This window comes from Coregonus lavaretus, assembly GCF_964263955.1.
Source record: "Coregonus lavaretus genome assembly, chromosome: 30".
Classification (NCBI taxonomy): domain Eukaryota; kingdom Metazoa; phylum Chordata; class Actinopteri; order Salmoniformes; family Salmonidae; genus Coregonus; species Coregonus lavaretus.
In genome coordinates, this window is record NC_140017.1 from 19831560 (window position 1) to 19856306 (window position 24747).

Sequence of the window (24747 nt, forward strand, 5' to 3'; positions counted from 1 at the left end):
TGGGCCATCTAACTGGAGGCTGTGTGACTGGCTGTCTGCAGGAGAACAGCCTCACTGATGAATAATTTGTCTGTTTGTGTCAGAGTGACACAGCAGGCTTTCAGCATCGACATCAAGGATGTAGTAGGACTGCTGTTCCAGCAGCGCGCCCAGTAGACCTGTCACTGTTCCCTCAGCCAACCACGGCCCGGACGCCTGTCTTAGCCAACAACGGCCCGGACGCATGTAACAGCAGCAGCAATCAGCCAGTCTAATCTGACACCTAGTCAGAGGAATGATTATCTCTCATTCTGACTTTCTAATTCCTTGACATTTTAATGTCATAATTGCAGCGGTTAATGTCAGACCTGCGGTTGCACCTGTCAGACAGGTATGACCAGTACCTGCCTGAAGCCAATCAACACATCCTAAAATGTTCTGGAGCCAATCAACACATCCCAGAATTTTTTGGAGCCAATCAGCACATCTCAGAATGTTCTGAAGCCAATCAGCACATCCCAGAATGTTTTGGAGCCAATCAGCACATCTCAGAATGTTCTGAAGCCAATCAGCACATCTCAGAATGTTATGGAGCCAATCAGCACATCCACTCAGAATGGCTGACTGACTGACTAACTGACTAACTGATAGGCTGGCTGGCTGACTGACTGGCTTGCTGGGTCAGCTAAAAGAAAACCATGTTGGACTCCTTTGACGGGGAGCAGCTCCACACATGGATCCCACCGCTGCCACCTTATTTCCACCAATACACAGGATCCCACCACTTCCACCATTATCAGGCGAATCTATATTTGGGATGCGTCCCAAAAGGCAGCCTTTTTCCATTGCATTTAGCTGAGCTAAGTCCTCCCTCCAACACACAGAGACACACAGACACATGTCAGAAAGGAGACAACATCAACTGGCCACCAACATTAGGCAGTATGAAGCTACACAGTCAGCTTCCATCCCAACGCCATCGTCTCGCAGGGTGGCAGACAGACAGACAGCTTCCACAACCTCACAGCCGGATGACTCCAATAATTGCCATTGTCTGAAAAAGCCTGAGAGGAAATAATGAAAACCAAAGCCGTTGTCCATATTGTTTGGTAATTAGGCAGCTGAGTGATTTGCATAGTGGTCACTTGATAGATAAAGGCGGCCCGGGAAGTGACGGGATATAAATGAGTTGTTTTGCAGACGGCAGATGGTGGATATCACAGGGAGAGGAGATCACACTGGAAACACCACACTGCTGCAGCATGCCAGCTGCTACTGCTGTACTGTAGTCTCAGCTCCACTCCACCTCCTCCTCCTCCTCTCGATCTCTCTACCTCCCTCTCCCTCTACCTCACACTCCCTATCTACCACAACCTCTCCTTCTTTCTCTACCTCCCTCTCTCTCTACCTTCCTCTCTCCTATCTCCTCCTCTCGCTCTCTCTCTTTCTCTACCTCTGTAGCTCAGCTGGTAGAGCACGGCGCTTGTAACGCCAAGGTAGTGGGTTCGATCCCCGGGACCACCCATACACAAAAAAAAAAAATGTATGCACGCATGACTGTAAGTCGCTTTGGATAAAAGCGTCTGCTAAATGGCATATTATTATTATTATTATTATTACCTACCCCCCTCTCTCTCTACCTCCTCCTCTCCATTGCTCTCCCTCTCCCTCTCTCTCTCTCTACCTCCACCTCTCCATTTCTCTCTTCCTCCCCCTCTCCCTCCCCTCTCTCTCGCGCTCTCTGCAATTAAGTTATTCACAGCTTCCTGCTGCTCAGAGAACAGTTCAGATCTAGTCAATTAATTAAATGTAAATGAGAGGATTCACTCCCATGTCTATTCACTAGATGACCCCTTGATGATTTATATCAAACAACACTTCAGACTAACATTCATTGATCTGGGTGTGAATGTGAGTGAGTGAGTGAGTGAGCGTGCGTGCGTGCGCGTCTGGAGTAGTATAGAGGTAGTATAGAATAATGTCAATAGTAAATGGAGTAAATGAGAGACAGTAAATAAAGCTACCCTTGACTTTGTACTGTATTGATCATGTATTTGCAACAACTATACTGTAAACCCATATCTGGTGTGTACTCTATATGGGTTTTATGTGGTTGTTGTCATCTATGTCCTGTTGTCTGTAAATGTTTATGGTTTAATATCTTTAATGCGAGACATATTCCTGTAAAATACCAAATAAATGAACTGAACTGAACCCAGATAGACAGCAGTATCTATCTATGGTGGAGCTGGGTAGATGGGAGGGGGGTGGGGTGGGGTGGGGGGGTTGGTGTCCATGGTGACAGTGACGTGCGTATCGTAGCGTGTCGTGTCAAGGCGTACCTCTCTGAGGGCGGGGTCAGTGATGCTGTCCAGGCTGACGGAACCCTCATAGGTCAGGTGGTGAAAGACGTTGAGGGCGCGCACCGCCTCGGGCCCGCGCTGCTTGTAGCCGAAAATAAGGTCAACCCACTGATGCAGCTGACACGACACGAACTCACTTTCCAGGGCCTGTCAGAACACACAGACACACAGGCAGCGGGGTTAGAGGGGAAAGGCACCCGGCTGCATGAAAACACACACAGTACACATAACACACCTTCATCCTCTACTCACCCTGCGTGTGTGTGTGTGTGTGTTATATATACAGTGGGGAAAAAAAGTATTTAGTCAGCCACCAATTGTGCAAGTTCTCCCACTTAAAAAGATGAGAGAGGCCTGTAATTTTCATCATAGGTACACGTCAACTATGACAGACAAAATGAGAAAAAAATCCAGAAAATCACATTGTAGGATTTTTTATGAATTTATTTGCAAATTATGGTGGAAAATAAGTATTTGGTCAATAACAAAAGTTTCTCAATACTTTGTTATATACCCTTTGTTGGCAATGACACAGGTCAAACGTTTTCTGTAAGTCTTCACAAGGTTTTCACACACTGTTGCTGGTATTTTGGCCCATTCCTCCATGCAGATCTCCTCTAGAGCAGTGATGTTTTGGGGCTGTCGCTGGGCAACACGGACTTTCAACTCCCTCCAAAGATTTTCTATGGGGTTGAGATCTGGAGACTGGCTAGGCCACTCCAGGACCTTGAAATGCTTCTTACGAAGCCACTCCTTCGTTGCCCGGGCGGTGTGTTTGGGATCATTGTCATGCTGAAAGACCCAGCCACATTTAATGTTCACTCAAAATCTCACGATACATGGCCCCATTCATTCTTTCCTTTACACGGATCAGTCGTCCTCGTCCCTTTGCAGAAAAACAGCCCCAAAGCATGATGTTTCCACCCCCATGCTTCACAGTAGGTATGGTTTTCTTTGGATGCAACTCAGCATTCTTTGTCCTCCAAACACGACGAGTTGAGTTTTTACCAAAAAGTTCTATTTTGGTTTCATCTGACCATATGACATTCTCCCAATCCTCTTCTGGATCATCCAAATGCACTCTAGCAAACTTCAGACGGGCCTGGATATGTACTGGCTTAAGCAGGGGGACACGTCTTGCACTGCAGGATTTGAGTCCCTGGCGGCGTAGTGTGTTACTGATGGTAGGCTTTGTTACTTTGGTCCCAGCTCTCTGCAGGTCATTCACTAGGTCCCCCCGTGTGGTTCTGGGATTTTTGCTCACCGTTCTTGTGATCATTTTGACCCCACGGGGGGAGATCTTGCGTGGAGCCCCAGATCGAGGGAGATTATCAGTGGTCTTGTATGTCTTCCATTTCCTAATAATTGCTCCCACAGTTGATTTCTTCAAACCAAGCTGCTTACCTATTGCAGATTCAGTCTTCCCAGCCTGGTGCAGGTCTACAATTTTGTTTCTGGTGTCCTTTGACAGCTCTTTGGTCTTGGCCATAGTGGAGTTTAGAGTGTGACTGTTTGAGGTTGTGGACAGGTGTCTTTTATACTGATAACAAGATCAAACAGGTGCCATTAATACAGGTAACGAGTGGAGGACAGAGGAGCCTCTTAAAGAAGAAGTTACAGGTCTGTGAGAGCCAGAAATCTTGCTTGTTTGTAGGTGACCAAATACTTATTTTCCACCATAATTTGCAAATAAATTCATTAAAAATCCTACAATTTGATTTTCTGGAAATCTCAATTTGTCTGTCATAGTTGACGTGTACCTATGATGAAAATTACAGGCCTCTCTCATCTTTTTAAGTGGGAGAACTTGCACAATTGGTGGCTGACTAAATACTTTTTTCCCCCACTGTATATATAACACACACACACGCAGGGTGAGTAGAGGATGAAGGCAGCCAGCAGCATGAAAACACACAAAGTAAACACACAACAATACATACAAGGGAAAGAATAACACACACCACACAACCCAACTCACGTGACACTACACACACAGTCTTGTTACTGTACATACAACTATGTTACTGTACATCACTGCACTGCTCAACACATAAACCGCACTGCACTAGTTGTGGTAAAACATGGAGGAACACTACCACTGAACCTAAATCACTCATTGATATTACAGACTCCTGAGTTTTGATAGCAGCTATTCTCTCTCCAGCCAGACTGTGATAAAATATATGGCACCCTATTCCCTATATAGTGCACTATTTTTGACCAGGGCTATCATCAAAAGTAGTGCACTAGCAATATATGGAATAGGGTGCTATTTAGGGTGCAGCCTAATAAACAGGATGAGCCTAATAAACAGGATGAGCCTCAGGAGAACCAGTTTAATTCCTCCAGCCTGATATCAGCCAGGTATCATGTTTCTTCTCTGTCTATTAAAAATAATGACTAGCTATCTTTCTCATGGAGTTCTTCAATACTAATTGAGACCCACTTTACTGTAAGCCGTGTGTGTGTGTGTGTGTGTGTGTGTGTGTGTGTGTGCGTGCGTGCGTGCGTGCGTGCGTGCGTGCGTGCGTGCGTGCATGTTCATGTGTATTGGTGTGTACAGAGAGGAAAAAGGAATTCTGATGGGAGTCTTGGGGTGTTTTAGATGAGATATTAAAGTAAACATAACTACAGTATTCCTGTAGTCTTACACTGGCCCCTATGGTAGACAGTGTTACTGTTGTGTTACATCACTATGGTACACAGTGTTACTGTTGTATTACATTACTATGTTGTGTTACTGTTGTCTTACATCACTGTGGTAGAGAGCGTTACTGTTGTGTTACATAACTATGGTAGACAGTGTTACTGTTGTGTTACATCACTATGTTACACAGTGTTACTGTTGTGTTACATCACTACGGTACACAGTGTTATATCACTATGGTAGACAGTGTTACTGTTGTGTTACATCACTATGATAGACAGTGTTACATCACTATGGTAGACAGTGTTACTGTTGTGTTACATCACTATGGTAGACAGTGTTACATCACTATGGTAGACAGTGTCACTGTTGTATTACATCACTACGGTACACAGTGTTATATCACTATGGTAGACAGTGTTACTGTTGTGTTACATCACTATGATAGACAGTGTTACATCACTATGGTAGACAGTGTTACTGTTGTGTTACATCACTATGGTAGACTGTTACATCACTATGGTAGACAGTGATGTACACTGTCTACCATTGTGATGTAACACAACAGTAACACTATGGTAGACAGTGTTACTGTTGTGTTACATCACTATGGTAGACATTGTTATATTACTATGGTACACAGTGTTATATCACTATGGTAGACAGTGTTACTGTTGTGTTACATCACTATGATAGACAGTGTTACATCACTATGGTAGACAGTGTTACTGTTGTGTTACATCACTATGGTAGACAGTGTTACTGTTGTGTTAAATCACTATGGTAGACAGTGTTACTGTTGTGTTACATCACTATGATAGACTGTTACATCACTATGGTAGACAGTGATGTACACTGTCTACCATTGTGATGTAACACAACAGTAACACTATGGTAGACAGTGTTACTGTTGTGTTACATCACTATGGTAGACATTGTTATATTACTATGGTACACAGTGTTATATCACTATGGTAGACAGTGTTACTGTTGTGTTACATCACTATGATAGACAGTGTTACATCACTATGGTAGACAGTGTTACTGTTGTGTTACATCACTATGGTAGACAGTGTTACTGTTGTGTTAAATCACTATGGTAGACAGTGTTACTGTTGTGTTACATCACTATGATAGACTGTTACATCACTATGGTAGACAGTGATGTACACTGTCTACCATTGTGATGTAACACAACAGTAACACTGTCTACCATAGTGATGTACACTGTCTACAATTGTGATGTAACACAACAGTAACACTATGGTAGACAGTGTTACTGTTGTGTTACATCACTATGGTAGACATTGTTATATCACTATGGTAGACAGTGTTACTGTTGTGTTACATCACTATGGTAGACAGTGTTACATTACTATGGTAGACAGTGTTACTGTTGTGTTACATCAATATGATCAACTATTACATCACTATGGTAGACAGTGTACTGTTGTGTAATATTATTATGGTAGACAGTGTTACATCACTATGGTAGACAGTGTTAATGTTGTGTTACATCACTATGGTAGACAGTGTTACTGTTATGTAACATCACTATCGTCGACGGTGTTACTGTTCTGTTACATCACTATGGTAGACAGTGTTGCTGTTGTGTTACATCACTATGGTAGACAGTGTTAAAGTTATGTTACATCACTATGTTACACAGTGTTACTGTTGTGTTAAATCACTATGGTAGACATTGTTATATCACTATGGTAGACAGTGTTACTGTTGTGTTACATCACTATGGTAGACATTGTTATATCACTATGGTAGACAGTGTTACTGTTGTGTTACATCACTATGGTAGACAGTGTGACATCACTATGGTAGACAGTGTTACTGTTGTGTTACATCACTATGGTAGACAGTGTTAGTGTTGTTTTACATCACTATGGTAGACAGTGTTACTGTTGCGTTACATCACTATGGAAGACAGTGTTACTGTTGTGTTACATCACTATGGTAGACAGTGTTACTGTTGTGTTACATCACTATGGTAGACATTGTTACTGTTGTGTTACATCACTATGGTAGACAGTGTTACATCACTATGGTAGACAGTTTTACTGTTGTGTTACATCACTATGGTAGACAATGTTACTGTTGTGTTAAAACAATATGATAGACTGTTACATCACTATGGTAGAGAGTGTTACTGTTGTGTTATATCAAAATGGTAGACAGTGTTACTTCACTATGGTAGACAGTGTTACTGTTGTGTTACATGACTATGGTAGACAGTGTACATCACTATGGTAGACAGTGTTACATCACTATGGTAGACAGTGTTACATCGCTATGGTAGACAGTGTTACTGTTGTGTTACATCACTATGGTAGACAGTGTGACATCACTATGGTAGACAGTGTTACTGTTGTGTTACATCACTATGGTAGACAGTGTTACTGTTGTGTTAAATCACTATGGTAGACAGTGTTACTGTTGTGTTACATCACTATGGTAGACAGTGTTACTGTTGTGTTACATCACTATGGTAGACAGTGTTACTGTTGTGTTACATCACTATGGTAGACAGTGTTACTGTTGTGTTATATCACAATGGTAGACAGTGTTACTTCACTATGGTAGACAGTGTTACATCACTATGGTAGACAGTGTTACTGTTGTGTTACATCAATATGGTAGACAGTGTTACTGTTGTGTTAAATCACTATGGTAGACAGTGTTACTGTTGTGTTACATCACTATGGTAGACAGTTTTACTATAGTATTACATCACTACGGTAGACAGTGTTACATCACTATGGTAGACAGTGTTACTGTTGTGTTTTACTTCACTATGGTAGACAGTGTTACATCACTAAGGTAGACAGTGTAACTGTTGTGTTTTACTTCACTATAGTAGACAGTGTTACATCACTATGGTAGACAGTGTTACTGTTGTATTACATCACTATGGTAGACAGTGATACTGTTGTGTTACATAACTCTGGTAGACAGTGTTACTGTTGTGTTACATCACTAAGGTAGACAGTGTTACTGTTGTATTACATCACTACGGTAGACAGTGTTACATCACTATGGTAGACAGTGTTACTGTTGTGTTACATTACTATGGTAGACAGTGTTACATCACTATGGTAGGCAGTGTTACAGTTGTATTACATCAATATGGTAGACAGTGTTACTGTTGTGTTACATTACTATGGTAGACAGTGTTACTGTTGTGTTACATCACTATGGTAGACAGTGTTACTGTTGTGTTACATCACTATGGTAGACATTGTTACTGTTGTGTTACATAACTATGGTAGACTGTGTTACTGTTGAGTTACATCACTATGGTAGACAGTGTTACTGTTGTATTACATAACTATGGTAGACAGTGTTACTGTTGTGTTACATCACTATGATAGACTGTTACATCACTATGGTAGAGAGTGATGTACACTGTCTACCATTGTGATGTAACACAACAGTAACACTGTCTACCATATCAATCAATCAATCAATTTTATTTTATATAGCCCTTCTTACATCAGCTAATATCTCGAAGTGCTGTACAGAAACCCAGCCTAAAACCCCAAACAGCTAGTAATGCAGGTGTAGAAGCACGGTGGCTAGGAAAAACTCCCTAGAAATGCGAAAACCTAGGAAGAAACCTAGAGAGGAACCAGGCTATGAGGGGTGGCCAGTCCTCTTCTGGCTGTGCCGGGTGAAGATTATAACAGAACCATGCCAAGATGTTCAAAAATGTTCATAAGTGACAAGCATGGTCAAATAATAATCAGGAATAAATCTCAGTTGGCTTTTCATAGCCGATCATTAAGAGTTGAAAACAGCAGGTCTGGGACAGGTAGGGGTTCCATAACCGCAGGCAGAACAGTTGAAACTGGAATAGCAGCAAGGCCAGGCGGACTGGGGACAGCAAGGAGTCACCACGGCCGGTAGTCCCGACGTATGGTCCTAGGGCTCAGGTCTCTCAGTTGGCTTTTCATAGCCGATCATTAAGAGTTGAAAACAGCAGGTCTGGGACAGGTAGGGGTTTCGTAACCGCAGGCAGAACAGTTGAAACTGGAATAGCAGCAAGGCCAGGCGGACTGGGGACAGCAAGGTGTCATCATGCCCGGTAGTCCTGACGTATGGTCCTAGGGCTCAGGTTCTCAGAGAGAAAGAGAGAACGAGAGAATTAGAGAGAGCATACTTCAATTCACACAGGACACTGGATAAGACAGGAGAAGTACTCCAGGTATAACCAACTAACCCCAGCCCCCCGACACATAAACTACTGCAGCATAAATACTGGAGGCTGAGACAGGAGCGGTCCGGAGACACTGTGGCCCCATCCGAAGAAACCCCCGGACAGGGCCAAACAGGAAGGATATAACCCCACCCACTCTGCCAAAGCACAGCCCCCGCACCACTAGAGGGATATCCTCAACCACCAACTTACAATCCTGAGACAAGGCCGAGTATAGCCCACAGAGGTCTCCACCACAGCACAAACCAAGGGGGGGCGCCAACCCAGACAGGAAGATCACGTCAGTAACTCAACCCACTCAAGTGACGCACCCCTCCCAGGGACGGCATGAAAGAGCACCAGCAAGCCAGTGACTCAGCCCCTGCAACAGGGTTAGAGGCAGAGAACCCCAGTGGAGAGGGGAACCGGCCTGGCAGAGACAGCAAGGGCTGTTCGTTGCTCCAGAGCCTTTCCGTTCACCTTCACACTCCTGGGCCAGACTACACTCAATCATATGACCTACTGAAGAGATAAGTCTTCAGTAAAGACTTAAAGGTTGAGACCGAGTCTGCGTCTCTCACATGGGTAGGCAGACTGTTCCATAAAAATGGAGATCTATAGGAGAAAGCCCTGCCTCCCGCTGTTTGCTTAGAAATTCTAGGGACAATTAGGAGGCCTGCGTCTTGTGACCGTAGCGTACGTATTGGTATGTACGGCAGGACCAACTCGGAAAGATAGGTAGGAGCAAGCCCATGTAACGCTTTATAGGTTAACAGTAAAACCTTGAAATCAGCCCTTGCCTTAACAGGAAGCCAGTGTAGGGAAGCTAGCACTGGAGTAATATGATCAAATTTCTTGGTTCTAGTCAGGATTCTAGCAGCCGTATTTAACACTAACTGAAGTTTATTTAGTGCTTTATCCGGGTAGCCGGAAAATAGAGCATTGCAGTAGTCTAACCTAGAAGTAACAAATGCATGGATTAATTTTTCTGCATCATTTTTGGACAGAAAATTTCTGATTTTTGCAATGTTACGTAGATGGAAAAAAGCTGTCCTTGAAACAGTCTTGATATGTTCGTCAAAAGAGAGATCAGGGTCAAGAGTAACGCCGAGGTCCTTCACAGTTTTATTTGAGACGACTTTACAACCATCAAGATGAATTGTCAGATTTAACAGAAGATCTCTTTGTTTCTTGGGACCTAGAACAAGCATCTCTGTTTTGTCCGAGTTTAAAAGTAAAAAGTTTTCAGCCATCCACTTCCTTATGTCTGAAACACAGGCTTCTAGCGAGGGCAATTTTGGGGCTTCACCATGTTTCATTGAAATGTACAGCTGTGTGTCATCCGCATAGCAGTGAAAGTTAACATTATGTTTTCGAATAACATCCCCAAGAGGTAAAATATATAGTGAAAACAATAGTGGTCCTAAAACGGAACCTTGAGGAACACCGAAATGTACAGTTGATTTGTCGGAGGACAGACCATTCACAGAGACAAACTGATATCTTTCCGACAGGTAAGATCTAAACCAGGCCAGAACTTGTCCGTGTAGACCAATTTGGGTTTCCAGTCTCTCCAAAAGAATGTGGTGATCGATGGTGTCAAAGGCAGCACTAAGGTCTAGTAGCACGAGGACAGATGCAGAGCCTCGGTCTGACGCCATTAAAAGGTCATTTACCACCTTCACAAGTGCAGTCTCAGTGCTATGATGGGGTCTAAAACCAGACTGAAGCATTTCGTATACATTGTTTGTCTTCAGAAAGGCAGTGAGTTGCTGCGCAACAGCTTTTTCTAAAATTTTTGAGAGGAATGGAAGATTCGATATAGGCCGATAGTTTTTTATATTTTCCGGGTCAAGGTTTGGCTTTTTCAAGAGAGGCTTTATCACTGCCACTTTTAGTGAGTTTGGTACACATCCGGTAGATAGAGAGCTGTTTATTATGTTCAACATAGGAGGGCCAAGCACAGGAAGCAGCTCCTTCAGCAGTTTAGTAGGAATAGGATCCAGTATGCAGCTTGAAGGTTTAGAGGCCATGATTATTTTCATCATTGTGTCAAGAGATATAGTACTAAAACACTTAAGTGTCTCTCCCGATCCCAGGCCCTCGCAGAGCTGTGCAGATCCAGGACAGCTAAGCCCTGGAGGAATACGCAGATTCAAAGAGGAGTCCGTAATTTGCTTTCTAATGGTCATGATCTTTTCCTCAAAGAAGTTCATGAATGTATTACTGCTGAAGTGAAAGCCATCCTCTCTTGGGGAATGCTGCTTTTTAGTTAGCTTTGCAACAGTATCAAAAAGAAATTTTGGATTATTCTTATTTTCCTCGATTAAGTTGGAAAAGTAGGATGATCGAGCAGCAGTGAGGGCTCTTCGGTACTGCACGGTACTGTCTTTCCAAGCTAGTCGGAAGACTTCCAGTTTGGTGTGGCGCCATTTCCGTTCCAATTTCCTGGAAGCTTGCTTCAAAGCTCGGGTATTTTCTGTATACCAGGGAGCTAGTTTCTTATGACAAATGTTTTTCGTTTTTAGGGGTGCAACTGCATCTAGGGTATTGCGCAAGGTTAAATTGAGTTCCTCAGTTAAGTGGTTAACTGATTTTTGTCCTCTGACGTCCTTGGGTAGGCAGAAGGAGTCTGGAAGGGCATCAAGGAATTTTTGTGTTGTCTGAGAATTTATAGCACGACTTTTGATGCTCCTTGGTTGGGGTCTGAGCAGATTATTTGTTGCGATTGCAAACGTAATAAAATGGTGGTCCGATAGTCCAGGATTTTGTGGAAAAACATTAAGATCTACAACATTTATTCCATGGGACAAAACTAGGTCCAGAGTATGACTGTGGCAGTGAGTAGGTCCAGAGACATGTTGGACAAAACCCACTGAGTCGATGATGGCTCCGAAAGACTTTTGGAGTGGGTCTGTGGACTTCTCCATGTGAATATTAAAATCACCAAAAATTAGAATATGATCTGCTATGACTACAAGGTCTGATAGGAATTCAGGAAACTCAGAGAGGAACGCTGTATATGGCCCAGGAGGCCTGTAAACAGTAGCTATAAAAAGTGATTGAGTAGGCTGCATAGATTTCATGACTAGAAGCTCAAAAGATGAAAACGGCATTTTCTTTTTTGTAAATTGAAATTTGCTATTGTAAATGTTAGCAACACCTCCGCCTTTGCGGGATGCACGGGGAATATGGTCACTAGTGTAACCAGGAGGTGAGGCCTCATTTAACACAGCAAATTCATCAGGCTTAAGCCATGTTTCAGTCAGGCCAATCACATCAAGATTATGATCAGTGATTAGTTCATTGACTATGACTGCCTTTGAAGTGAGGGATCTAACATTAAGTAACCCTATTTTGAGATGTGAGGTATCACGATCTCTTTCAATAATGGCAGGAATGGAGGAGGTCTTTATCCTAATAAGATTGCTAGGGTGAACACCGCCATGTTTAGTTTTGCCCAACCTAGGTCGAGGCACAGACACAGTCTCAATGGGTATGGCTGAGCTGACTACACTGACTATGCTATTGGCAGACTCCACTAAGCTGGCAGGTTGGCTAACAGCCTGCTGCCTGGCCTGCACCCTATTTCACTGTGGGGCTAGAGGAGTTAGAGCCCTATCTATGTTGGTAGATAAGAGGAGAGCACCCCTCCAGCTAGGATGGAGTCCGTCACACCATAGTGATGTACACTGTCTACCATTGTGATGTAACACAACAGTAACACTATGGTAGACAGTGTTACTGTTGTGTTACATCACTATGGTAGAAAGTGTTACATCACTATGGTAGACAGTGTTACTGTTGTGTTTTACTTCACTATAGTAGACAGTGTTACATCACTATGGTAGACAGTGTTACTGTTGTGTTACATCTCTATGGTAGACACTGTTACATCACTATGGTAGACAGTGTCACTGTTGTATTACATCACTACGGTAGACAGTGTTACATTACTATCGTAGACAGTGTTACTGTTGTTTTACATCACTATGGTAGATAGTGTTACTGTTGTGTTACATCACTATGGTAGACCGTCTTACTGTTGTGTTACATCACTATGGTAGACAGTGTTACTGTTGTGTTTTAATTCACTATGGTAGACAGTGTTACATCACTATGGTAGACAGTGTTACTGTTGTGTTACATCTCTATGGTAGACACTGTTACATCACTATGGTAGACAGTTTTACTGTTGTATTACATCACTATGGTAGACAGTGTTACTGTTGTGTTACATTACTATGGTAGACAGTGTTACTGTTGTGTTACATCATTATTTACATTTGCATTTACGTCATTTAGCAGACACTCTTATCCAGAGCGACATACAAATTGGTGCATTCACCTTATAGCCTGGTAGACAGTGTTACGGTTGTGTTACATCACAATGGTAGACAGTGTTACTGTTGTGTTGCATCACTATGGTAGACTGTATTACTGTTGTGTTACATCACTCTGGTAGACAGTGTTACTGTTGTGTTACATTACTATGGTAGACAGTGTTACTGTTGTATTAAGTCACTACGGTAGACAGTGTTACATCACTATGGTAGACAGTGTTACTGTTGTATTACATCACTACGGTAGACAGTGTTACATCACTATGGTAGACAGTGTTACTGTTGTCTTACATCACTATGGTAGACAGTGTTACTGTTGTGTTACATTACTATGGTAGACAGTGTTACTGTTGTGTTACATCACTATGGTAGACAATGTTACATCACTATGGTAGACAGTGTTACATCACTATGGTAGACAGTGTTACTGTTGTATTACATCACTATGGTAGACAGTGTTACTGTTGTGTTAAATCACTATGGTAGACAGTGTTACTGTTGTGTTACATCAATATGATAGACTGTTACATCACTATTGTAGACAGTTTTACTGTTGTGTTTCATTACTATGGTAGACAGTGTTACATCACTATGGTAGACAGTGTTACTGTTGTATTACATCACTACGGTAGGCAGTGTTACTGTTGTGTTATATCACTATGGTAGACAGTGTTACATCACTATGGTACACATTGCTACTGTTGTGTTACATCACAATGGTAGACAGTGTTACTGTTGTGTTACATCACTATGGTAGACAGTGTTACTGTTGTGTTACATCACTATGGTAGACAGTGTTACTTTTGTGTTACATCACTATGGTACACAGTGTTACTGTTGTGTTACACCACTATGGTAGACTGTGTTACTGTTGTGTTACACCACTATGGTAGACTGTGTTACAGTTGTGTTACATCACTATGGTAGACAGTGTTACTGTTGTGTTTTACTTCACTATAGTAGACAGTGTTACATCACTATGGTAGACAGTGTTACATCACTATGGTAGACAATGTTACTGTTGTGTTACATTACTATGGTAGACAGTGTTACTGTTGTGTTACATTACTATGGTAGAGTGTTACTGTTGTGTTACATTACTATGGTAGACTGTGTTACATCACTATGGTAGACAGTGTTACTGTTGTGTTTTACTTCACTATAGTAGACAGTGTTACATCACTATGGTAGACAGTGTTACTGTTGTGTTACATCACTACGGTAGGCAGTGTTACTGTTGTGTTATATCACTATGGTAGACAGTGTTACATCACTATGGTACACATTGCTATTGTTGTGTTACATCACTATGGTAGACAGTGTTACTGTTGTGTTACATCACTATGGTAGACAGTATTACTGTTGTGTTACATCACTATGGTAGACAGTGTTAATTTTGTGTTACATCACTATGGTAGACAGTGTTACATCACTATGGTAGACAGTGTACTGTTGTGTTACACCACTATGGTAGACTGTGTTACTGTTGTGTTACACCACTATGGTAGACTGTGTTACAGTTGTGTTGCATCACTATGGTAGACAGTGTTACTATAGTATTACATCACTAGGGTAGACGGTGTTACATCACTATGGTAGACAGTGTTACTGTTGTGTTTTACTTCACTATGGTAGACAGTTTTACATCACTATGGTAGACAATGTTACTGTTGTGTTACATTACTATGGTAGACAGTGTTACTGTTGTGTATTACTTCACTATGGTAGACAGTGTTACATCACTATGGTAGAAAATGTTACTGTTGTGTTACATTACTATGGTAGACAGTGTTACTGTTGTGTTACATTACTATGGTAGAGTTTTACTGTTGTGTTACATTACTATGGTAGTCTGTGTTACAACACTATGGTAGACAGTGTTACTGCTATGTTTTACTTGACTATAGTAGACAGTGTTACATCACTATGGTAGACAGTGTTACTGTTGTGTTACATATCTATGGTAGACTGTATTATAGTTGTGTTACATCATTTTGATAGACAGTGTTACTATAGTATTACATCACTACGGTAGACAGTATTACATCACTACGGTAGACAGTGTTACATCACTATGGTAGACAGTGTTACTGTTGTTTTACATCACTATGGTAGACAGTGTTACTGTTGTGTTACATCACTATGGTAGACAGTCTTACTGTTGTGTTACATCACTATGGTAGACAGTGTTACTGTTGTGTTTTACTTCACTATGGTAGACAGTGTTACATCACTATGGTAGACAGTGTTACTGTTTTGTTTCATCTCTATTGTAGACAGTGTTACAACACTATGGTAGACAGTGTTACTGTTGTGTTAAATCACTATTGTAGAAAGTGTTACATCACTATGATAGACTGTTACATCACTATTGTAGACAGTTTTACTGTTGTGTTACATTACTATGGTAGACAGTGTTACATCACTATGGTAGACAGTGTTACTGTTGTGTTACATCACTACGGTAGGCAGAGTTACTGTTGTGTTATATCACTATGGTAGACATTGCTACTGTTGTGTTACATCACTATGGTAAACAGTGTTACTGTTGTGTTACATCACTATGGTAGACAGTTTTACTATAGTATTACATCACTACGGTAGACAGTTTTACATCACTATGGTAGACAGTGTTACTGTTGTGTTTTACTTCACTATGGTAGACAGTGTTACATCACTAAGGTAGACAGTGTAACTGTTGTGTTTTACTTCACTATAGTAGACAGTGTTACATCACTATGGTAGACAGTGTTACTGTTGTACTACATCACTATGGTAGACAGTGATACTGTTGTGTTACATAACTCTGGTAGACAGTGTTACTGTTGTGTTACATCACTATGGTAGACAGTGTTACTGTTGTATTACATCACTACGGTAGACAGTGTTACATCACTATGGTAGACAGTGTTACTGTTGTGTTACATTACTATGGTAGACAGTGTTACAGTTGTGTTACATCACTATGGTAGACAGTGTTACATCACTATGGTAGACAGTGTTACAGTTGTATTACATCACTATGGTAGACAGTGTTACTGTTGTGTTACATTACTATGGTAGACAGTGTTACTGTTGTGTTACATCACTATGGTAGACAATATTACATCACTATGGTAGACAGTGTTACATCACTATGGTAGACAGTGTTACTGTTGTATTACATCACTATGGTAGACAGTGTACTGTTGTGTTAAATCACTATGGTAGACAGTGTTACTGTTGTGTTACATCAATATGATAGACTGTTACATCACTATTGTAGACAGTTTTACTGTTGTGTTTCATTACTATGGTAGACAGTGTTACATCACTATGGTAGACAGTGTTACTGTTGTATTACATCACTACGGTAGGCAGTGTTACTGTTGTGTTATATCACTATGGTAGACAGTGTTACATTACTATGGTACACATTGCTACTGTTGTGTTACATCACAATGGTAGACAGTGTTACTGTTGTGTTACATCACTATGGTAGACAGTGTTACTGTTGTGTTACATCACTATGGTAGACAGTGTTACTTTTGTGTTACATCACTATGGTACACAGTGTTACTGTTGTGTTACACCACTATGGTAGACTGTGTTACTGTTGTGTTACACCACTATGGTAGACTGTGTTACAGTTGTGTTACATCACTATGGTAGACAGTGTTACATCACTATGGTAGACAATGTTACTGTTGTGTTACATTACTATGGTAGACAGTGTTACTGTTGTGTTACATTACTATGGTAGAGTGTTACTGTTTTGTTACATTACTATGGTAGACTGTGTTACATCACTATGGTAGACAGTGTTACTGTTGTGTTTTACTTCACTATAGTAGACAGTGTTACATCACTATGGTAGACAATGTTACTGTTGTGTTACATCACTACGGTAGGCAGTGTTACTGTTGTGTTATATCACTATGGTAGACAGTGTTACATCACTATGGTACACATTGCTACTGTTGTGTTACATCACTATGGTAGACAGTGTTACTGTTGTGTTACATCACTATGGTAGACAGTATTACTGTTGTGTGACATCACTATGGTAGACAGTGTTAAATCACTATGGTAGACAGTGTTACTGTTGTATTACATCACTACGGTAGACAGTGTTACATCACTATGGTAGACAATGTTACTGTTGTGTTACATTACTATGGTAGACAGTGTTACTGTTGTGTTACATTACTATGGTAGAGTGTTACTGTTGTGTTACATTACTATGGTAGACTGTGTTACATCACTATGGTAGACAGTGTTACTGTTGTGTTTTACTTCACTATAGTAGACAGTGTTACATCACTATGGTAGACAGTGTTACTGTTGTGTTACATCACTACGGTAGGCAGTGTTACTGTTGTGTTATATCACTATGGTAGACAGTGTTACATCACTATGGTACACATTGCTACTGTTGTGTTACATCACTATGGTAGACAGTGTTACTGTTGTGTTACATCACTATGGTAGACAGTATTACTGTTGTGTTACATCACTATGGTAGACAGTGTTAATTTTGTGTTACATCACTATGGTAGACAGTGTTACATCACTATGGTACACATTGCTACTGTTGTGTTACATCACTATGGTAGACAGTGTTACTGTTGTGTTACACCACTATGGTAGACTGTGTTACTGTTGTGTTACACCACTATGGTAGACTGTGTTACAGTTGTGTTACATCACTATGGTAGACAGTGTTACTATAGTATTACATCACTAGGTTAGACAGTGTTACATCACTATGGTAGACAGTGTTACTGTTGTGTTTTACTTCACTATGGTAGACAGTGTTACATCACTATGGTAGACAATGTTACTGTTGTGTTACATTACTATGGTAGACAGTGTTACTGTTGTGTTACATTACTATGGTAGAGTTTTACTGTTGTGTTACATTACTATGGTAGACTGTGTTACATCACTATGGTAGACAGTGTTACTGCTGTGTTTTACTTCACTATAGTAGACAGTGTTACATCACTATGGTAGACAGTGTTACTGTTGTGTTACATTACTATGGTAGACAGTGTTACTGTTGTGTTACATCTCTATGGTAGACTGTATTATAGTTGTGTTACATCATTTTGATAGACAGTGTTACTATAGTATTACATCACTACGGTAGACAGTATTACATCACTACGGTAGACAGTGTTACATCACTATGGTAGACAGTGTTACTGTTGTTTTACATCACTATGGTAGACAGTGTTACTGTTGTGTTACATCACTATGGTAGACAGTCTTACTGTTGTGTTACATCACTATGGTAGACAGTGTTACTGTTGTGTTTTACTTCACTATGGTAGACAGTGTTACATCACTATGGTAGACAGTGTTACTGTTGTGTTACATCTCTATGGTAGACACTGTTATATCACTATGGTAGACAGTGTTACTGTTGTATTACATCACTACGGTAGACAGTGTTACATCACTATGGTAGACAGTGTTACATCACTATGGTAGACAGTGTTACTGTTGTATTACATCACTATGGTAGACAGTGTTACTGTTGTGTTACATTACTATGGTAGACAGTCTTACTGTTGTGTTACATCATTATTTACATTTACGTCATTTAGCAGACGCTCTTATCCAGAGCGACATACAAATTGGTGCATTCACCTTATAGCCTGGTAGACAGTGTTACGGTTGTGTTACATCACTATGGTAGACAGTGTTACTGTTGTGTTACATCACTATGGTAGACTGTGTTACTGTTGTGTTACATCACTCTGGTAGAGAGTGTTGCTGTTGTGTTACATCACTATGGTAGACAATTTTACTGTTGTATTACCTCACTATGGTAGACAGTGTTACATCACTATGGTAGACAGTGTTACTGTTGTATTACTTCACTACGGTAGACAGTGTTACATCACTATGGTAGACAGTGTTACTGTTGTATTACATCACTATGGTAGACAGTGTTACTGTTGTGTTACATTACTATGGTAGACAGTGTTACATCACTATGGTAGACAGTGTTACTGTTGTGTTACATTACTATGGTAGACAGTGTTACTGTTGTGTTACATCACTATGGTAGACAGTGTTACGTCACTATGGTAGACAGTGTTACATCACTATGGTAGAAAGTGTTACTGTTGTGTTACATCACTATGGCAGACAGTGTTACTGTTGTGTTACATCACTATGGTAGACAGTGCTACTGTTGTGTTACATCACTATGGTAGACAGTGCTACTGTTGTGTTACATTACTATGGTAGACAGTGTTACATCACTATGGTAGACAGTGTTACTGTTGTGTTACATCACTGTGGTAGACAGTGTTACTGATGTGTTACATCACTATGGTAGACAGTGTTACATCACTATGGTAGACCGTGTTACTGTTGTGTTACATCACTATGGTAGACAGTGATGCTGTTGTGTTACATCACTATGATAGACAGTGTTTCTGTTGTGTTACATCACTATGGTAGACAGTGTTACTGTTGTGTTACATCACTATGGTAGACAGTGTTATTGTTGTGTTACATTACTATGGTAGACAGTGTTACATCACTATGGTAGACAGTGTTACTGTTGTGTTACATCACTGTGGTAGACAGTGTTACTGTTGTGTTACATTACTATGGTAGACAGTGTTACATCACTATGGTAGACAGTGTTACTGTTGTGTTACATCACTATGGTAGACAGTGTTACTGTTGTGTTACATCACTATGGTAGACAGTGTTACTGTTGTGTTACATCACTATGGTAGACAGTGTTACTGTTGTGTTACATCACTATGGTAGACAGTGTTACTGTTGTGTTACATCACTATGGTGGACTTACAGTGCTTACGTTATTATTATTATTATTATTGTCGACCCAGTGGCCACACACTACAACTCTATCAGCTGATATGTATAGAGACATGCTGCATGACTTTACACTCTCCCTCCCACAGCACAAGAAAGCCTCTACCAACAGAGTGGAGCTAGCTAGAGCACACAGACAGAGATGAACACAGAGGGAGCTGAACACAGAGGGAGCTGAACTAGCCACGGGGCATGTCACCACGATTGAATCTGGCACATGCAAAGATGGGAACTGGAGGGAGGAGGGGTGGAGGGAGGGTGGGTGGGACGGAGAGAGAGAGAGAGAGAGAGAGAGAGAGAGAGAGAGAGAGAGAGAGAGAGAGAGAGAGAGAGAGAGAGAGAGAGAGAGAGAGAGAGAGAGAGAGAGAGAGAGAGAGAGAGAGAGAGAGAGAAAAAGAAAAGAAAAGAAAAGGTAAAGTAAGAGGTAAGCAGAAAATGAAGAACGCTATAATGAGATCTGAGAGCAGGATGACTGAGGACAGAGATGGAGAGTAAAGATGATGATTCTCTAGCTATCCATCCATGGATTCCGCATGTATACTAATGTCTACAACATAAGAGGATAAGAACACTTTGCCCCCCCGGTCTGCCCATCCACCTCCCTCCTCCTGTGTGTCCCCCCCTCCACCTCCCTCCTCCTCCCTGTGTGCTGGGCTGATGTAGATGTAGCTGACCAGGCAGTAGAGGAGAGGTGGAGAGCAGAGGGAGAGAGGAGGGGAGTAGAGTAGAGCTGAGCTTAGTGAAAGGTCACCTCTGCTCCCCACTAACCACCACCACTCCTCCCCACCACCACCCTTGCCTCCTTCCCCCCAGCTCTGTCATTCCTGCTGAAAAGGTCAAGTGTGTTCCTACCCCAATACACCCACCCCTTAATAACATTGTAGAAATGTAAACCCCCCCCATAATGTCATATCTATAACCATGTCTTGGTGTGTATAGGCATGAGGATCTACTTGCACACTGCAGTATGTGTACAGGGATGTAATGGTGTGTGATTGTGAGTGTGTGTGTGTGTGTGTGTGTGTGTGTGTGTGTGTGTGTGTGTGTGTGTGTGTGTGTGTGTGTGTGTGTGTGTGTGTGTGTGTGTGCGTGTGTTTGTATGTGTGGGTTTGAATTGTGATGAGAAGTGAAAGACTGTGTGCCTCCAGGCAGGACTGGTTGAGAGGCTGGCAGAGGGTGTAGAGGGCGCTCACGTTCTGTCTCTCTCTGTGTGTGTGTGTGTTGCTCAAAGGGCCTGCAGGGAGTACTAGGTTGTCCTGGGATAACACACACACACACAGCACACAGCCACACACACACGCACGCACAGCTAAATGATGATTGATGAGTCCGGCATTAGGTAACATTATAGGGGACACTTACTGGCCCGTCCTTTAGTGACATCACTGGGGTCAGCTGCAGATTGTGTTAGTATCGAGCAGTGCACTTTATCAGACGCTGCATGAGTAACTCACACAGACACACAGAGTGAGGGGGAGGAGAGGGGGAGAGGGAAGAGGGAGGAGGAGATGAGAAGGAGGAGAGATGTGGGGGGCAGGAAAGGAGGAGGGGATGATTGAAGAGGAAAGGAGAGGGTGGTACAAAATGAGAGGACGGAGGAGGAGACAAGGGTGACAAAGCAGGAGAGGAGAGGAGGAGAGGGTGGGAGGAGTGGGTTAGGTAGAGGAAGAGAGCAGAGGGTGGGAGATAAGGAGAGGAGGTGAGGTGTTTAGTTCCTCACCATCCGGTTGATCCTAACAAAGTCCTCAGGCTTGTTGGCCCAGGGAGGCAGCTCCACATCACACACCATGCTGCCGTCCTCCCTCTGACCCAGGTGGTAACCATTACTGTTACCAAACATCTCTGGCAGGTAGTAGAACTCTGGAATCAACTCCTGTTGGAGACAGGCATTACCACATTATTATACACATGTTATTTATAGGCCATCATACACATGTTATTATACCACATTATTACACATGTTATTTGTAGGCCATCATACACGTTATTATACCACATTATTACACATGTTATTACACATGGCTGGTGGTAGAACTGGGCTCAACAAGGGGAGAAGGGGAGGGGAGATGTAAGGAGAGTAAATGGACTGTGTACGTGTGTGTGACTTCAGGGGGAAAGGTAATACAAGCCAAATAAACAGCAGGCAATGGGTGTTGAGAGGTGCTGTAACAGTTATTTCAGTGGTGTGTGTGTGTGTCAGTGCAGGGCTGTGGTGATGGGGTCAGGACCTCGGTACAGAGAGGAAGAAACACACTCCCATGATCCTCCCTGGTGTGATTCCCACTTCAGAGAGAATAAACAACTAGCTGACCCTGGAGACACCCTTTAGCCCAGTGGTCACCAACCTTTTCTGAGTCAAGATCACTTTCTGAGTCAAAATGCAAGCCAAGATCTACCGCTCTTATATTTTTTAAAAACATGACTTAAAAAATGTAAGGCTATGTCTTATAAAAACACTTCTGTAAGGATGAGGTTTGTGCAGTAGGCCTAATCCATTATCACATCATATTGGCCTGCCAGTATTGTTCTTCTCAGACTATATTATATTTCAAAACTCATGCTAAATAAAAAAACAGATCAGGTGTTACATTCCTTGCGAGGCACAGCTGAGCATACATTTAAATAATTTGCTTTTTTATTTTACCAGACTAATGATACCTGCAACTGATGGTCAGTCTCAACGGAGGGAGGGAGAGAGCAGCAGAGGGTCAGCCTCTCACAGTCCCTGCTCTCTCCCTTCCTCCGTTGAGGCTGGGCAGAGAGAGGGGACACTCTTCCACCTGATGGCGAAACTCAAGAAGTCTGCATTATTTCTGCCTCATGCACAAATTCATGTTGTTGTTCCTATGACCAGAGAAAGTTAAATATTCCTCTACATTAAAATAGACAAGCCGCTAATAATATAAATGCAGGCCTATCAATACACTTGGCTACTCATTCATTTCAGCTGCAGTGCCTCCTCCCCTCCCCTCTTTCTCTGACAGATGCCTCTGTATATTGGACCATGTGCACAACAGGAATGTGGTGCCTCCCTCCTCCCTCTGTCAGAGCCCTCATTAGAAAACCATTTAAAACCATTTAAACGCTGTCTGTCTAGGCCTGTGTGTGTCAGGAGGTGCATGTGTTTGTGTGTGTGTCAGGTGTGTACGTGTGTGTGTGCGTACGTGTGTGTGTGCGGGTCAGTGACTTGGTGTTTGTCAGCGACTGTGTCTGTGTGTCTAAAATGTGCTTGGCCTCCTAGCTTGTTCAGTGGTAGTATGAGGGGTGTTTTATGAAAGCAGTGTTTGTCATGTTCTGTGATGCTTTTGGTTTTTACCAGGCCTATGGGAGTTTGACCAGGCCTGTTGCCTATGGGAGGATAACTACAGGAGGGTAACAGGCAGGGCTTTAGGACGGTAAATCAGGGTTTAGAGAGGAAGGTAGCATGACAGGAAACACCCCAATAAAACACTGGAGTCTGCTGTTGGTCACATTTCACCGTCTGACTGAGCACAACACTGGACTGACTGACTGACTGACTCTCTCTCTCTCTCTCTCTTTATCTCTTTACCTCTCTCTCTCTCTCTCTCTCTCTGTGTCTGTCTGTCTGTCTGTCTAAACTTCCCTGTCAAAACTCAGCACCAAGCCGTTAAAGATGCCAGCTCCATTTTCGAGCCCAGCTCCCCTGGCAGCCATTTATACAGCCACAGCCTGTTAATGGGCTGAACAAGTCAATCACACAGCCTCCATAGATAGCTAACAGGCTCCATAGATAACTATCTATGGAGCCTGTTAGCTAACAGTGTCCATAGATAGCTAACAGGCTCCATGGATCGCTAACAGCCTCCATAGATCGCTAACAGCCTCCATAGATAACTAACAGGCTCCATAGATAGCTAACAGCCTCAATAGATAGATAACAGGCTCCATAGATAGCAAACAGCCTCCATAGATAGCAAACAGCCTCCATAGCATTAGCTATATTAGATAGTCTCCCAGTCCCTGCCGCTGAAAAACATCCCCACAGCATGATGCTGCCACCAACATGCTTCACCTTAGGGATGGTGCCAGGTTTCCTCCAGACGTGACGTTTGGCATTCAGGTCAAATCTTGGTTTCATCAGACCAGAGAATATTTTTTCTCATGGTCTGAGTCCTTTAGGTGCCTTTTGGCAAACTCCAAGCGGGCTGTCATGTGCCTGTTACTGAGTAGTGGCTTTCGTCTGGCCACTCTACCGTAAAGGCCTGATTGGTGGCGTGCTGCAGAGATGGTTGTCCTTCTGGAAGGTTCTCCCATCCCCACAGAGGAACTCTGGAGCTCTGTCAGAGTGACCATCGGGTTCTTGGTCACTGACCAAGGCCCTTCTCACCCGCTTGCTCAGTTTGGCTG

At 42.2% G+C, this 24747-nt stretch overlaps 1 protein-coding gene across 1 annotated transcript in view; it reads right to left on the reverse strand.

Annotated features, from left to right (window-relative positions):
• LOC311106151 (neurobeachin-like) overlaps positions 1–24747 on the reverse strand; it is a gene marked incomplete at both ends in the record, with an annotated part of 290049 nt that overhangs the window by 16168 nt on the left and 249134 nt on the right. The window contains 2 exons of the mRNA XM_084148480.1: positions 2322–2489; positions 22100–22252. Of these exons, the coding sequence (XP_084004606.1) occupies positions 2322–2489; positions 22100–22252 (321 nt within the window). The remainder of the gene's footprint in view (positions 1–2321; positions 2490–22099; positions 22253–24747) is intronic.